General features: G+C 44.2%; 1 protein-coding gene across 1 annotated transcript in view; it reads left to right on the top strand.

Moving 5' to 3' along the window:
- LOC146862603 (kynurenine/alpha-aminoadipate aminotransferase, mitochondrial-like) overlaps positions 1 to 14,502 on the top strand; it is an 829,492-nt gene that overhangs the window by 519,629 nt on the left and 295,361 nt on the right. The window contains exon 5 of the mRNA XM_085641832.1: positions 2,552 to 2,684. Within this exon, the coding sequence (XP_085497958.1) occupies positions 2,552 to 2,684 (133 nt within the window). The remainder of the gene's footprint in view (positions 1 to 2,551; positions 2,685 to 14,502) is intronic.

The following is a 14,502-nucleotide window of genomic DNA, read 5'->3' as shown; positions in this document are numbered from 1 at the left end:
CTCACCCAACACTCCCAAGCAACACAGGGCCCCAACAAATATTCACAAGCTGCTTAGAGAAAAGGGTAAATATCTGATTTAACCTCCATGTAGATGTGGACAACATGCATAAAAATACCTGATAATTCTGTGTCCAGCAAGTTAATACTCATTGTGGGGAGTTTAATTTGTGATCAGGGGTGCAGCTCCGGGGGGGGGGGGGGGTGTTTGGGGTGTTACAACTCCTAATCAATGTGTTTTGTGATAAGTAGTTGGGTACAAGTGCTTGCAGTCGGGTATGGTGAGGTGTCTGTCAGATTTCACCTGGAATATTTACACATACAAACAAAAATAGAGGGGAGAGGAGTTGGCCGCTCGACCTTGGACCTGGGGAACTGGGTTTGAGTCTTGGTAATGACGCTAAAACATCCTGTGATTCTGGGCAAATCACTTAATCTCCCCGTGCCTAACAAAAAAAATAAAAATGAATGTGTGTCCTCATGTAATGTAACTGGTGCTATGTAAAGCGCTCCGATACCCGATTCGGGTCAAGTTCGCGCTATATAAAACTCTACAAAAAAAAAAATGTACACACACACTCACTCAATCAATCAGGGAATTGTACACGTGCTGCACAACCGTGAGGGTCTCAAGGCGCTGAGGGGGGTTGGTCCGTAGATCTGTTAAGCCCAAGAGCCAGGTCTTGAGGGTCTTCCTGAAGGTGTTCAGGGAGGTGGCGCGTCTGATGTCTACTGGTAGCTCATCCAGGTCTTGGCTGCAATGTGAGAGAAGGACCTTCCGCCTGCTTTGGGTCTGTGGATGCGCACGGATCGGCAAGTGCGAGGTTGGAATATCGGAGGTTTCTTTTGAGTACGTGGAAGTTGATTCTATCATTGAGGTATTTGGGTCCGTTGTTGTGTAGGCATTTGTAGGCGTTAGCGAGGATTTTGAAAGTGACTCTTTCCTCCACGGGGAGCCAGTGGAGACTTCGTAGGTGTTTGCTGATGTGTTCGTGTCCGGGAGGCCGAGGAAAAGTCTTGCGGCGGTGTTCTGTATTGTCTGGAGTTTGCGGAGTAGTTACTTGTTGATACCGGCGTAGAGTGCATTTCCATAGTCCATTCTGCTGGTGATGAGTGCGTGGGCGACTGTCTTCCTTGACTCAGGGGGGATCCACTTGAAGGTCTTGCGGAGGATGCAGAGGGTGTTGAAGCAGCTGGAGATGACGGCGTTGACCTGTCGGTTCATGGTGAGTGATGAGTCGAGTATGATGTTGAGGTTCTTGGCATGGTCTGAGGGGGTAGATGGGCTTCCGAGGGCAGTCGGCCACCAGGTGCTGTCCCATGCAGAAGGGGTGGTACCAAGGAAGAGGACTTCTGTCTTCTCGGCGTTGAGCTTCAGGCAGCTGTTGGTCATCCAGACTGCGACGTCTTGCATTCCTTTCTGGAAGTTGAGTTTGGCAGTGGTGGGGTCTTTGGTGAGGGAGAGGATCAGCTGGGTGTCGTTGTCGTAGGATACGATGTTGAGGCCGTGTTGTCAGACGATGGCTACGAGGGGGGCCATGTAGATGTTGAAGAGGGTGGGGCTCAGTGATGAACCCTGTGGGACTCTGCAGGTGATTTTTGTGGGGTCGGAGAGGAAGGGTGCGAGTCTGATCCTTTGGCTTCTCTGAGTGAGGAATGATCTGATCCAGTCCAGGGCTATTCCTTGTATGCCTGCGTCATGTAGTCTGGCGACTAGTGTGCGGTGGGAGATGGTGTTGAAGGCCTCTGATAGGTCGAGTAGGATGAGGGCTGCGGAGAAGCCTTGGACCAGGAGGGTGCGGATGTCGTCTGTGGCGGCGAGTAGGGCGGTCTCTAGGTGGTAGTGTATCACATTAAGAACTTTTAGCACGTAACAAGTTACTCCCTCTGCACTTCCTGTCTGCACCAATGCACACTCTCATTGGGTGTGCCCAGCAAACATTGGGTAGACAGTTTGAGCTACAGGAGTTCTGAATCTCAATGGGGCAATTCATGGGAAGAAGCATTATAGGAGTTCAGTTTTACATATTCTTACATACCTTTTGGACTAAGCCCCACAACAACCAACTCCATCTTGGAAGAAGTGCAAAGAGGGGCATTTGTACCATTTATGAATATTGCCTGGGTATTCCCATTTTATTCCCCTTTTAGTTATTTTGAGGCAAATATACTAAAGCATGTAAGAGTATGAAAAGAGTACTACAGAAGAATTACTTTACGTACTCCAAAATGCCTTTGTGAATAGGCCATACAGACTACAAAATAATGCAATCTGACACCACTTGATTTTATGTGATAGTCTAAACAAAATTTGGATCTTTAGATGTTAGCTAGCCATTGTCACAGGTTAGCATTTTGTCTCTCCATACCCATAAACATCCATAACAAGGGTGCATCATCACCCTATAATTCTATGTACTTGAAAGCACATTCCTAAAATATGTTTTCAATATCCCACTACCCACTCTCATTCTAAGTTGAAACAAGCATTTAAATGTTCTTACTTGGGAGAATATAGTGGGATTATTCATATATGTGTATTTTTGTTCCAGAATTCCAGATCTTGTATCCTGGTTAAAAGACCTACAAATAAGGGTCCATAATCCTCCAACTGTCAATTATAGTCCAGAAAAGGGTCAGATGGAGCTGTGCATCACAAATGGATGTCTTGAAGGACTGAGCAAGGTAACGGATAAGGTGTTGCTGACTAAGTAATGTGTGCGTAAGAAAAAACAAGGACTAGCAAATCCAATAGGTATCAGCCTTAAAAGGCCATCTTTGGAGCCAGGGGATCACCCACAGCCCACTCCAAGAACCTGATATGTATTTGAAATCATAGGTCTGCCAACAGACAGTTAAAGCTGTGGCCAAGACCTCATGAATATTTGTTTCCATTCAAAGTTCATGGTTTACCCACATCTATAAGACTTACACACAGTAGACATTCACATGAGGATACCTAGCAGGTGTAAATTCATTGATTCCTGCATAATTGTGTGTGATAACAGAATGGGTTTGAAATAGGCATGGTTAACCTTATGAGTTTCTTTATGCCTCACAGAAGTGAGTGTATGTGTGCATTCACAAACACATCACTGACCGATTCCTATACTGGAGGTGGTCAGAGATCTACTTCTGCAAGGAGGTTGCGGAAATCCTCTAAGGTTGGAAGGGCACCAGAACACCCCAAACATGTTCTCCAGCGGACAAATAAAAATTACATATGGTGTCTGTCTTCCCCAAAGCAGACGTGTACAGTGTGTACAGCTTATTACTTAACAGTGCCACTTAATTTCCAGTAATGGTAGTACCTGATGATCTAATTCCATCCACTCCTTTACTGGCATCTTGTCTCTCAATCATTTAACTTGCCTAAAAAATAACTAAGATCTCCACACCTACACTATATCTTATGCCATGGGCATTGATTAACAATACTTTTTCTGTGAATAGCTAAGTCTTATTCCTATTTTATATGTTAATTATATAACAACCAGGCCTGATTCACACAATATTTTTGGAGAATACATGTGACTTCTACTTCAATGGTTAAGACGTGGCTACTGGAGAAAAGTTTGGGAATTAATAAATAATTTTTTCATGAGTAAACATGTCTGACTCCTGGAAATTCTTCAGCAAGTAATACCGTAACACCTAAGTGGATTGCTATTCGGGGTGAATGGTAGTTCACCATGATTAATAATGTCACTATTCTTGCTAAATCCAGGGAGGATTTCAGTAATTGAAACCTGAGCCCAACTTTTGGTAGCTGTGGCACAGAGCAGATAGGCTATACTTGAGAAAATGTATAAAGCATTTAGAAGTACTAAAACATTTAAAAGTCAAGAACGCAACACAATAAAAGTCCTACTCCAATTTAAGCAAATAGAGAAAATGTAATGAGCAGAATCATCTAAAAAGACAAAAATCCAATGAGAGGAACCAGAGAGATGGATTTTTAAAGTTTGAATTAAATATTAGCAACATAAAGAACAAAGCACCAAGACAAAGGTAAGATTTAAAGCCAACCGCCATGGAGCGCAGGTCGGATATGTGACCCACGTAGACCCCAGTCAAAAAGTTACCTTCTTATTAAGAAATTTTTCAGGAGAAAAGGTGGTCTGAAGTTTAGCATTAAAGGTGTGTTGTAATGTAAATAAGTTGGATCCAATGATGATCAGAGGTAGCCAGTAAGTATAACAGAAGTAGAAGATTTATTGGTTGATTTAGAAGAAGTATGTTACAGGACCCACCAGGAGCAGCATCTCTGCCGCTCAGCCCACTCTCTCCAACTGCCAGTCTCACCACACAAGCAGGCACACCAACATTCCAGTATCTCTGTCATCAAGCATTCCAACATTCCACGCAGACATCACATTAACTTGGCTGAGCAGCTAAGGAGAAGATACACCTGAGGAATTGAGATACAACACATCCCCTTTCTTTGGACAAGAATAAACAACAATAATTTGCAACCTTGCAGCATGAAAGTATGAATAATGGTACTTGCATCGTTGCGCACAATAAACATTAGAGGAGGAATGAAAGTCTAGTGACAGGTTAGAAAAATGAGAATAAGTAGTAGAAAGTGACTAGAATGAAAGGAGGGTGAAACAGTGTGAAAAACTTCAAGAAATAGCACATGAAAAACTTCAAGATATAGCACATCCCCTTCCCTTGGGAAAACAAATAATAGAAATAACTCAACCATTGCATGTAAAACGTTGCATGTAAAACCTGCGTGTTAAACACTCGATTATAGCATCATAAAAGTAAAGTAAAGGAAGAAAAGAAATAGACAATAAAGGAATTAAAAGTGTGATATAGAAGTAAGAGTAAGCAAAAAAATTGATGTAAGAAAAACAATGCAAGGCGATAGAAAAAGCGTCACAAAATATTGAACATATAGGTTTCACTGCGTATGGTGCAGTGCCCTTGTGCGTAAAAACTAAAGATGGGTACACTGCCCCTTATGGATCTCAAAATAAAGTATGGATACACTGTCCATTGCGCATTGTAACTAAAGATTGGAACACTGCCCATTGCGCATTAAAACTCAAGATGGATACACTGCCCATTACACATTTTAAATCAAGTATGGGTACACTGCCCATAGCACATTAAAACAAAAGATGGGTACACTGCCCATTTCGCCTTAAACTTAAGATGGGTACACTGCCCATTGCGGATTAAAACAAAAGATGGGTACACTGCCCATTACACATTTTAAATCAAGTATGGGTACACTGCCCATAGCACATTAAAACAAAAGATGGGTACACTGCCCATTTCGCCTTAAACTTAAGATGGGTACACTGCCCATTGCGGATTAAAACAAAAAATGGGTACACTGCCCATTGCGCCTTAAACTTAAGATGAGTACACTGCCCATTGCGCATTAAAATAAAAGATGGGTACACAGCCCATCGCACATTAAAACTAAAGGTGGGTACACTGCCCGTTACTAGTTTCTAAAGAAAAATGTGGGTACACTGCCCACTGCGCCTTTTAACAAAAGATGGGTACACAGCCCACTGCGCAAGTAATCACTGAAAGATAACAATGTAGAGAGTAATGCAAGCGTGACTATGTAGGGTGAAATCAGTGTGAAGGGTGTGCGCACTACCCCCACTGAAGAATGTAACTAGAGTAAGGAGACCAGCTCCCAACATCAAATACCCTGAAGATAATGCCTAATACCCTGAAAGTATCTAAGTCAGTAAAAACAAATAAGGAAAGTCATAAATATCAACAGTAATAATCATGTAAAAATTATGAAGGTTGAGCAACACACAACTGTAAGATGTCACTAACATTGTAATATAGCATACGATGACCATTATAACACAATAAACTAAAATAAATAACGTTGTCACCGTAGATCCCTTTTTAAAGTATTCTTCTCTTCATTCGTTGCAAGATAGTTTTTTTTTAAATGCGTCAGTTCATCAAGCTACACTACTCGATTATCACCGAGCATCTGAACAGGCAGGTATTTGAAGAAACAGCAGAATCCGATGTCCTGGTGTATTCCGGAAACAAAACTTTACTGGCAGAAACAAACAACGCTGAATGAACACCGGGAAACAGCATGGCTTAGGTGGCTCTTGTGGAAACTCAATATGGCGGCACGCTTGATGACGCCAAGCCGGATGGCTCACAGTACGTCTGTGCACACAGGCGTCAAGGAACAGCTCTGACAGGCATGGAATCAGACTCGCCTCCCAGAGAACACAGGTGAGTTCGAGCACGCCGAGGAAACCACGCGCCACATTTTCAAATCATGACATCAACGCGCACTGCTAAACAGTCCACCCTTGACCAGGCTTAAAGTTTGAAAGTCAACACGGACAAAAACTCACCCAAGACATAGGTAGAGCACCATACTTGGTCACGTAACATTTGTCCAGTAGCCCATCGCCTCAGTCAGTTAAAGAGCGCCTGTCTCCAACACCGTAAAATAATTATCTAATGCCACACTAATGTCCATGGTGATATCCGCAGCCTTGCTAGAGCAAAAATAAACGGTGTCTTCTGACATCAGATAAATAACATCAAGTTTCTCAAAATGTTTGACACGTAGCTAGGCACTGCTGAAGCCAGTAATTTAAAAATCGTGGAACATTTTCTTTATTTTTTTTAAAGTTCACGGTTCGGAAAGCAGGATTCTGAAAGTAAGCCAGTCTTTATCATATATTAATTAACGCTGTATCAAATTTCTTTTGAAGTAAAAATCATAAGCATGAGGAATGTGAAGCGCCCTGGGTAGGCTGTCCAGATGGTGAAGGACACTGGTGGGACCTTGGGGGCGTTCTTTTCCTTTCTTTTTCAAGTTGCTTAGCTTTGAGTAGTTTCTTGTAAAATAAAGTTCTGTAAATATGTAAGTTTCCTCACTTGCTGTAGTCTTGCTGTAGTCTTGTGGCCAAAGCACGCAGGATTTCTTCCAGATCGTCGCCATTGTTGTAATGTAAATAAGTTGGATCCAATGATGATCAGAGGTAGCCAGTAAGTATAACAGAAGTAGAAGATTTATTGGTTGATTTAGAAGAAGTATGTTACAGGACCCACCAGGAGCAGCATCTCTGCCGCTCAGCCCACTCTCTCCAACTGCCAGTCTCACCACACAAGCAGGCACACCAACATTCCAGTATCTCTGTCATCAAGCATTCCAACATTCCACGCAGACATCACATTAACTTGGCTGAGCAGCTAAGGAGAAGATACACCTGAGGAATTGAGATACAACAAGGTGTTATAATGTAAACCAGTTATTTCCTATGGGAGCGCCAGCGTAAACACAGTAAAAAAACATTTGGGAGGTGTTTCACTTCTAAAACATATAAAACTTGAAATACACATATCCTACTTTTTAAATACCATGCACCCTGCCTTATGGGCTTTTATGACCTTTCTGAGGGGTGGCTTATAAGTATTAAGAAGGAATGTTTAAGTCTGGCTAAAGCTTTTTTTTGCCAGTTTATACTGGCAGTTTTAAAACAGCACACCCAGTCTGCAGGGGCAAACCTAGAGACATGAGTTGGATTGTCACTCTAGTGGTGGCAAAATATGTGCTGAAGTCCACTAGTCAGTACAAAAGGGGGTGGCATTTAACTTGCAGGCCCCAGTACTAGAAACTAGGGACTTATATGCAAGTGAAATATGCCAATCAGGAGTGTAGTCAATTTGTACGTGTTGGAGGGGATAGAACATATGCACTGGTGACTGGCTAGTGGTGCCCCAGTGAGCAGTCAAAAAATCATCAGCATCAGTGCAAAAAGAGTGGAATTGACCATACAAAAGAGGCATTTTCTTACAACATCTAAATCCAGAGGAGAACACATACCTGCTCACAGAAAATGACTGCAGCTTAGGCTCAGGTATTCAGGCATGGTTTATTTCTAATACATGAATAACACAACTACACAGCATTCAGATTCGAGCCAAATGTTTGTACCTATACAGCGATAGAAGTCCCTAGTGAGATTGGGGTACATCTATTTTATTTAGCTGTTTTACATAATGTCCCAAACACCATTACCAGTTACAAGGTTAAAGAAACTATTCTGATCTTTCAAATAAATGTATCTACATAAAATACACAGCAATATTACTTTATGTTACCATAGCACTGGATCCTACATGAATGCTTCTATTAAACAGTATTAGAACATTGGACTGTTGGAAGCTCTATTGAAAACAATGGAGTGCTCCGGGCTTATAATGGCTGGTATAAACCCGGAGCTCCAACATTCCAATGCTTCTTTGTTCACAGCTTTGGCTGTGAACAAAGGTTTCAGGGAGCCTGAGGGGATTTCAATCCCCTCGCGCTCCCTGAAGCTTTTCTTTTATTTGTTAGAATATATTGCCCTGTAGTGGCAGAATGTTCTAATAGCCTTATAGCCCTTCGTAGCTGGGAAATACCGGCTAATAAAGTCCCGCTGCCTTGTTGAAGTCCCTCGCCTTCGGCTTTGGCCTTTATCGATGCAGCGGGCCTTTAATAGCCGGTATAGCATGCTACAGCGGGCTATAAGGCTATAGTATGGTATAACAGATCAATACCTGTGCCAAGGATTCCAATTACAATTAGCCATTGTAACCATGTTTTAAGACTAAAAGCACATGCACTCCTCAGTGCATGATCCTTTCCTCTTAAAACTCGCTTATCAGCCTCCTAGTGCTCTGAGTAAAATATGCCAGTACATCCAGTAAGTAAAAATGCGATGACCATGCAAAAAGATGCACTTTCTTACACACAGTTGTTTTGATTGTGGCAGAGTTAGAACAATTCAGAAGTGCTTCACATTTCTGCTTCCACAAAGAGTATGTCCATTTGATTGCAAGTATGGCACACTGATGTTGTTTATGCAAATAGAGGTTTCCCAAGAAGCATGCTGACCATGTTAGAACAGGAACCTTGTATTTAGTGCAGAAGGAGTTGAAGCAATGGTTAGCTTTTAGTCATTTTGTTATGTCTATTGATGCAACTTTTGCATGCTCTCAGTTGTCCATGGAACCTTCCTTTGCTTTGTGTTACAGCATTGCTGCAAGTCACAGGAACATACCTCACTACTGCATCCTACTAGGTAGACCGAGTCCTTTCAGATGCACTCAGAAATAGAAAGGGCCATTTACTATGTGGTTGCATGAGGAGTGAATACGCATGTCATTACAATGTTTCTGAGCAATCATGGACAATAGCAGTAGCGGTCCGTGGAAGAAGTTCGGTGGGGCAGTGAGGCGGGGCGGGGGAGGGGCAGAGTGGGGAAATGTAAACACCGGAATATGGATGAACGGAGGTAAGTACACATTTAAATAAATAAAACGAATTTCGTTGCGCGTGCTGCATACATATGCAAACATATTCCGGTGTTTACATTTCCCCACCCTGCCCCTACCCCACCCCGCCCCGCCTCACTGCCCCACCGAACTCCCTCCACGGACTGCTACTGGACAATAGGAAAACCTAATAATAGTGGCTTTTAACATACTCAATATGCCAAAGAGAACACAACTAACGTCTACAAATTGAGCTACGTTTCCCACAGTCTGCATGCATATCACAAGCCTCTCACAGCCATATTGACAAAAAGTTACAGAAATTAGTATGCCAGAAGTCTTATTGATGGAACTCTTGTTAGAGGCATACAGAAATACATTTTGCTGTGGTTCTGGAATAATGCCAAAGTGCAGGGTGATTGGCAGACATGAACGCAAACCATTTGTCACCATATGAGATTTGAAGTGACTAACAGAACAAAACAATACAACAAACAAGTTGAAGACTTTTGCATGAGTTCTTCTTTAGTTTGTCAACAAAGGAGTGTGAAAGAGTCTACTGGCTTTGTACACAAAATCCTCTGCTCGGTCCCTGTCTCTTTTCCCTGCCTAGTCCTTTCTGTAACAGTTCACTGTATGTTACTAAATCTTAAAACTAACCTTTTCTTGAAGTTATTTTTGTTGAAATCTCTGTGTATAATAAAATAAACAAAACGAAACAGGCACCAACATAGTAGTAGCCCATCCCTCCCAATCCATCCCACCCCAGCCCAAAAATATTATGTCAATGCTGTCGAGTGTACGAGGGTAAATAACAGAAGGACAAGCCCTCAAAACATCCCTTTCAGAGTTTTCCTCTAGCATTCTGCTTAGACGATTCACCCCTCATACCAAATAAATATTTGAAATGTCCTTAGCCAGACTGGTGAATAGTTTAGATTTTCAATCTGCTTAAAGTACTCTTATTTCTGAAGCCATGAGATATTTTATTGAAAGCTAAAAAGTGTCAAGGCTTATGGAATGACAGAGATATACTTGGGGGTTCCCTTTTTTCCCAATGGAGAGCACGGTCAAACTAGCTAAACAAGGCTTTATAGGGTATGTTGAGCTGTTCGAATCTGGGTTTCATTAAACCTACCAACATTGGTAGGTTGTATATTTTGGACTGTAATGAAGTTGAGATGCTTTAGGGGTCTTTCTTTTTTTTTTTTTTTTTTTCTCTGAGATTTGAAGCCCATGTGGTGGTTATTTCTTGCCCCGATAGATCTGTAGTAATATTCTGTATATATATGAAATATCCCCTAATCTCTGTAAAGGAAGCCAGGCTATACTCTGTATTTTGTATGGATGGAAGTACAAAATGTATTGATTATTGATTGTACCAGGTATTTTTTCAATAAAAAAAAAAAGAAAAAAAAAAAACTACCAACATTGGACCAAGTTTCTCTGAACCAGAACAACCAATACAACTTTGGTGTGACTAAGGATCTGTTTGCAAATCATTTTTGTTTCCGAGCAGTCCTATCATATGTAAATCACCCAGCCTACTTGTCCCTTGGAGCACCAGCATACATGTCCGAAATATCAGACAATATATGATGCACTTTTTCTGGGGTTAGATACCATTGATACACTATCTTGTAAGCTGCCTCTCTAAGTGACATGGCATTGAAATACTTGCGGATTTCCTGCCAGAGCCTAATCTACACCTCTTTAGAAATTTCTCTCTGGAATATAGTTTTCCATTTTGTCTTGTAGCTCCATCCTGTACAACAAGCCCTATCAAATATATATTTTTTAATTCTTCATGCCAATCCTCTTTATCCCAGGTGGGTTCTTACAATGTTTTCCTGAGCTGGTAATTCCTCTCTGGCAGTTTCTTTGCTTAGCGGAATAGCCCTAGTGCCTCACCTGTAGATACCGTAGACTAGCAGCTTCTCTCCCGTTGAATTCAGTTTTTTAAAACTCAAGAGCTTATTTACAAGCCCCTTGCGCTGCCGATACGTCACCTTCAATCAATCAATCATAGGCATTTGTATAGCGCACTGCTCACCCAGAGGGTCTCAAGGCGCTGGGGGGGGGGGGGGGGGGAACGCTACTGCTCGAACAGCCAGGTCTTGAGTTGCTTCTTGAAGGCGAGATGGTCTTGCGTTGTCCGGAGGTGGATGGGGAGGGAGTTCCATGTCTTGGCTGCCAGGTAGGAGAAGGATCTTCCTCCGGCGGTGGCTCTGCGGATGCGGGGGACGGTGGCGAGAGCGAGGCTGGCGGAGCGGAGCTGGCGGGTGGGCTTGTGGAAGGTCAGGCGGCTGTTGAGGAACTTGGGGCCCAGGTCGTGGAGGGCCTTGTGTGCGTGGGTGAGGAGTCGGAACGTGATTCTTTTGTTGACAGGGAGCCAGTGCAGGTCTCTCAGGTGTCCGGAGATGTGGCTGTGTCGGGGGATGTCCAGGATAAGTCGTGCTGAGGCGTTCTGGATCCGTTGGAGTTTCTTCTGGAGTTTGGCGGCGGTGCCGGCGTAGAGGGCGTTCCCGTAGTCCAGCCGACTGGTGACGAGGGCCTGGGTGACCGTCTTCCTGGTCTCGGTGGGGATCCACCGGAAGATCTTTCGAAGCATGCGCAGGGTGTTGAAGCATGAAGACGAGACGGCGTTGACTTGTCTGGTCATCGAGAGGGAGGAGTCCAGGATGAAGCCTAGGTTGCGTGCGTGGCCCGTTGGCTTAGGGGTGGCTCCCAGGGCGGGGGGCCACCAGGAGTCGTCCCAGGCGGAGGGTGATGATCCCAGGATGAGGACCTCCGTCTTGTCTGAGTTCAGTTTCAGGCGGCTGTTCTTCATCCATTCGGCGACGTCTTTCATCCCTTCGTGTAGGCTGGCTCTGGCGGCGTCCGGGTCGCTGGTGAGGGAGAGGATCAGCTGGGTGTCGTCGGCGTAGGTGATGATCTTGAGGTTGTGTTGACGTGCGATGGTTGCGAGGGGGCTCATGTAGACGTTGAAGAGGGTGGGGCTGAGCGATGACCCTTGTGGAACGCCGCAGATGACTTCGGTGGCCGTTGACCGGAACGGGGGGAGGCGGACTCTCTGGGTTCTTCCGGCGAGGAATGAGGTGATCCACTCCAGGGCCTTCTCCTGGATGCCGGTGTTGTTCAGGCGCTGTACCAGAGTGCGGTGGCAGACAGTGTCGAACGCTGCGGAGAGGTCCAGGAGGATGAGGGCCACAGTTTCCCCGTTGTCCAATAGGGATCTGATGTCGTCTGTGGCTGCGATGAGGGCGGTCTCCGTGCTGTGGTTCACCTTTGGTGACTCACGGGCGGCGTAGCCTGCAGCCCCATATTTACAAGGACACGTAAAGCCACCCTGCATGGATTTTCATGTCCTTGTAAATATAGCCCCTTTACACACAACACTGTGCATGAAAGGGGCATGCCATGGGTGTTGCTGTGGATGTTCCCATGCAACACCCATGGCTTCTGCCGCATTACCAGATTTACGAGAAATCATAAACCTGAAAATGCTTCAGAATGCTATGCCTCCCAGGGGAGGCGTAGAGAAGCGCAATGAGGAGCAATGTTTTAATTTCTCCTGTTTTTTTCCTCTTCCTATGTGTGCTGTATTCTGCAGCACACAGATTGCGATTGTATCTGTGCACATACCCCTTCCTGCACAAAAACAATCATTTGTGCAGGAACTGCAGATCTTTGTGCAACTGCAGATCTGCAATAAAACACAAACTTGAAATCTCCGATACCATCATCCTGCACAATATTGACATGCTCTTCCTCACAGAGACCTGGTTCAACGATACCTCTCACTCTGTGTTTGATCTCCTAGTACCCACAGGCTATTCTATATTTAGAAATGACAAAGTTGGGGGAGATGTTGCAGTCATCTTTAGAAACTCCCTTCAACTTAAGGCTTTTCCTAACAGCTCCTTCCGCACTTTTGAATGCCTATCTCTTGAGCTTCAATTGCACCACCGCTCACCTCTCAGATTCCATGCTATTTACCACCCACCTGGTAGCAGCCCTTAGTTTATGGAGGAACTCACGGACTGCATCAGCGCCCAATACTCGCAAAGTGACAATCAGATCTTCGTGGAGGACTTCAATGTCCACTGGGGCTCGCCTCAAGCCACCTCTGCGAATTTGCTGGCCACCTTCCTCTCTGCAAACGATCTTATACAACACTGCACAGAAACAACACACTCTAAGGGCTCAATCCTGGACCTTGTTATTTGTAAAGCAGGCCTGCTGACTATCACTACCCCTATTCATGTAGACTGGTCAGACCACCTCCTCATCCCATTCTCTCTTCACCTATCACACACTATAACTCTCGGCCAACCTAAGAGGGCTACTTCCTGGTTGCGTGACACTAAAAATATTGACCTCGGCACCCTCTGTGATTCTGCTTTGCTATCACTCCCAAGGCTAGACCCGGACCTAGATGTTAACGAACTCACCTCCCAATGCCTCACAGTCCTTGCAGTTGAAATCAATAATGTCGATCCTCTCCAAAGCAAAAAGAAAAGGCCCACTCCCTCAGCACCTTGGTTCAACAAATCCCTCTATGAAGAAAGGAAGTACCTAAGAGTCCTTGAGAAACAATGGAGACAAGTGCCCTCCAACGATAATTTGGCCACGCTTCGTTCAGCAAGATCCAAGTACCACAAGCACATCTTCCTTGGAAAACCGTCGCACTTCAAATCCCTCCTCGACTCAGCCAAAAATAGACCCAAAAAACTATTCGACCTCATCAAGAACCCAAACTGCTCTCCCCCAACCTCCAAGTTGGAGGATTCTACTAAGAAAGCAGCGGAATTCGCTATATTCTTTGACGAAAAAGTGAAATCACTTGTAGATCAGGTCATTCATCCTACCCCTACAGAGAAGCGGAAATCCTTAACCATTTGGCAGAACTTTGACCCCATCTCTGAAGATGCCCTCCTTAAATGCATCCTCGATACAAAGCCCTCTAACCATTCTCTTGACCCCATCCCTAGTGCCATTGCCATTGACTTCTATACCCATTCTCTTTCCTATTGGACTACTCTGGTCAACCTCTCCCTCTGTCAAGGCTCCCTTCCTGTTTCCTTCAAAACTGGGCAGGTCACCCCTCTGCTTAAAAAACCCACCGCTGATGCGAATTACCTCAACAACTACCGCCCCATTACTAACCTACCTTTTCTTGTGAAAATCACAGAAAAATGTGTAGCGAAACAACTCTCTCGTCATA

This window comes from Triturus cristatus, chromosome 2_2, assembly GCF_964204655.1.
Source record: "Triturus cristatus chromosome 2_2, aTriCri1.1, whole genome shotgun sequence".
Classification (NCBI taxonomy): domain Eukaryota; kingdom Metazoa; phylum Chordata; class Amphibia; order Caudata; family Salamandridae; genus Triturus; species Triturus cristatus.
This window is presented reverse-complemented; position numbering and strand designations above follow the sequence as displayed.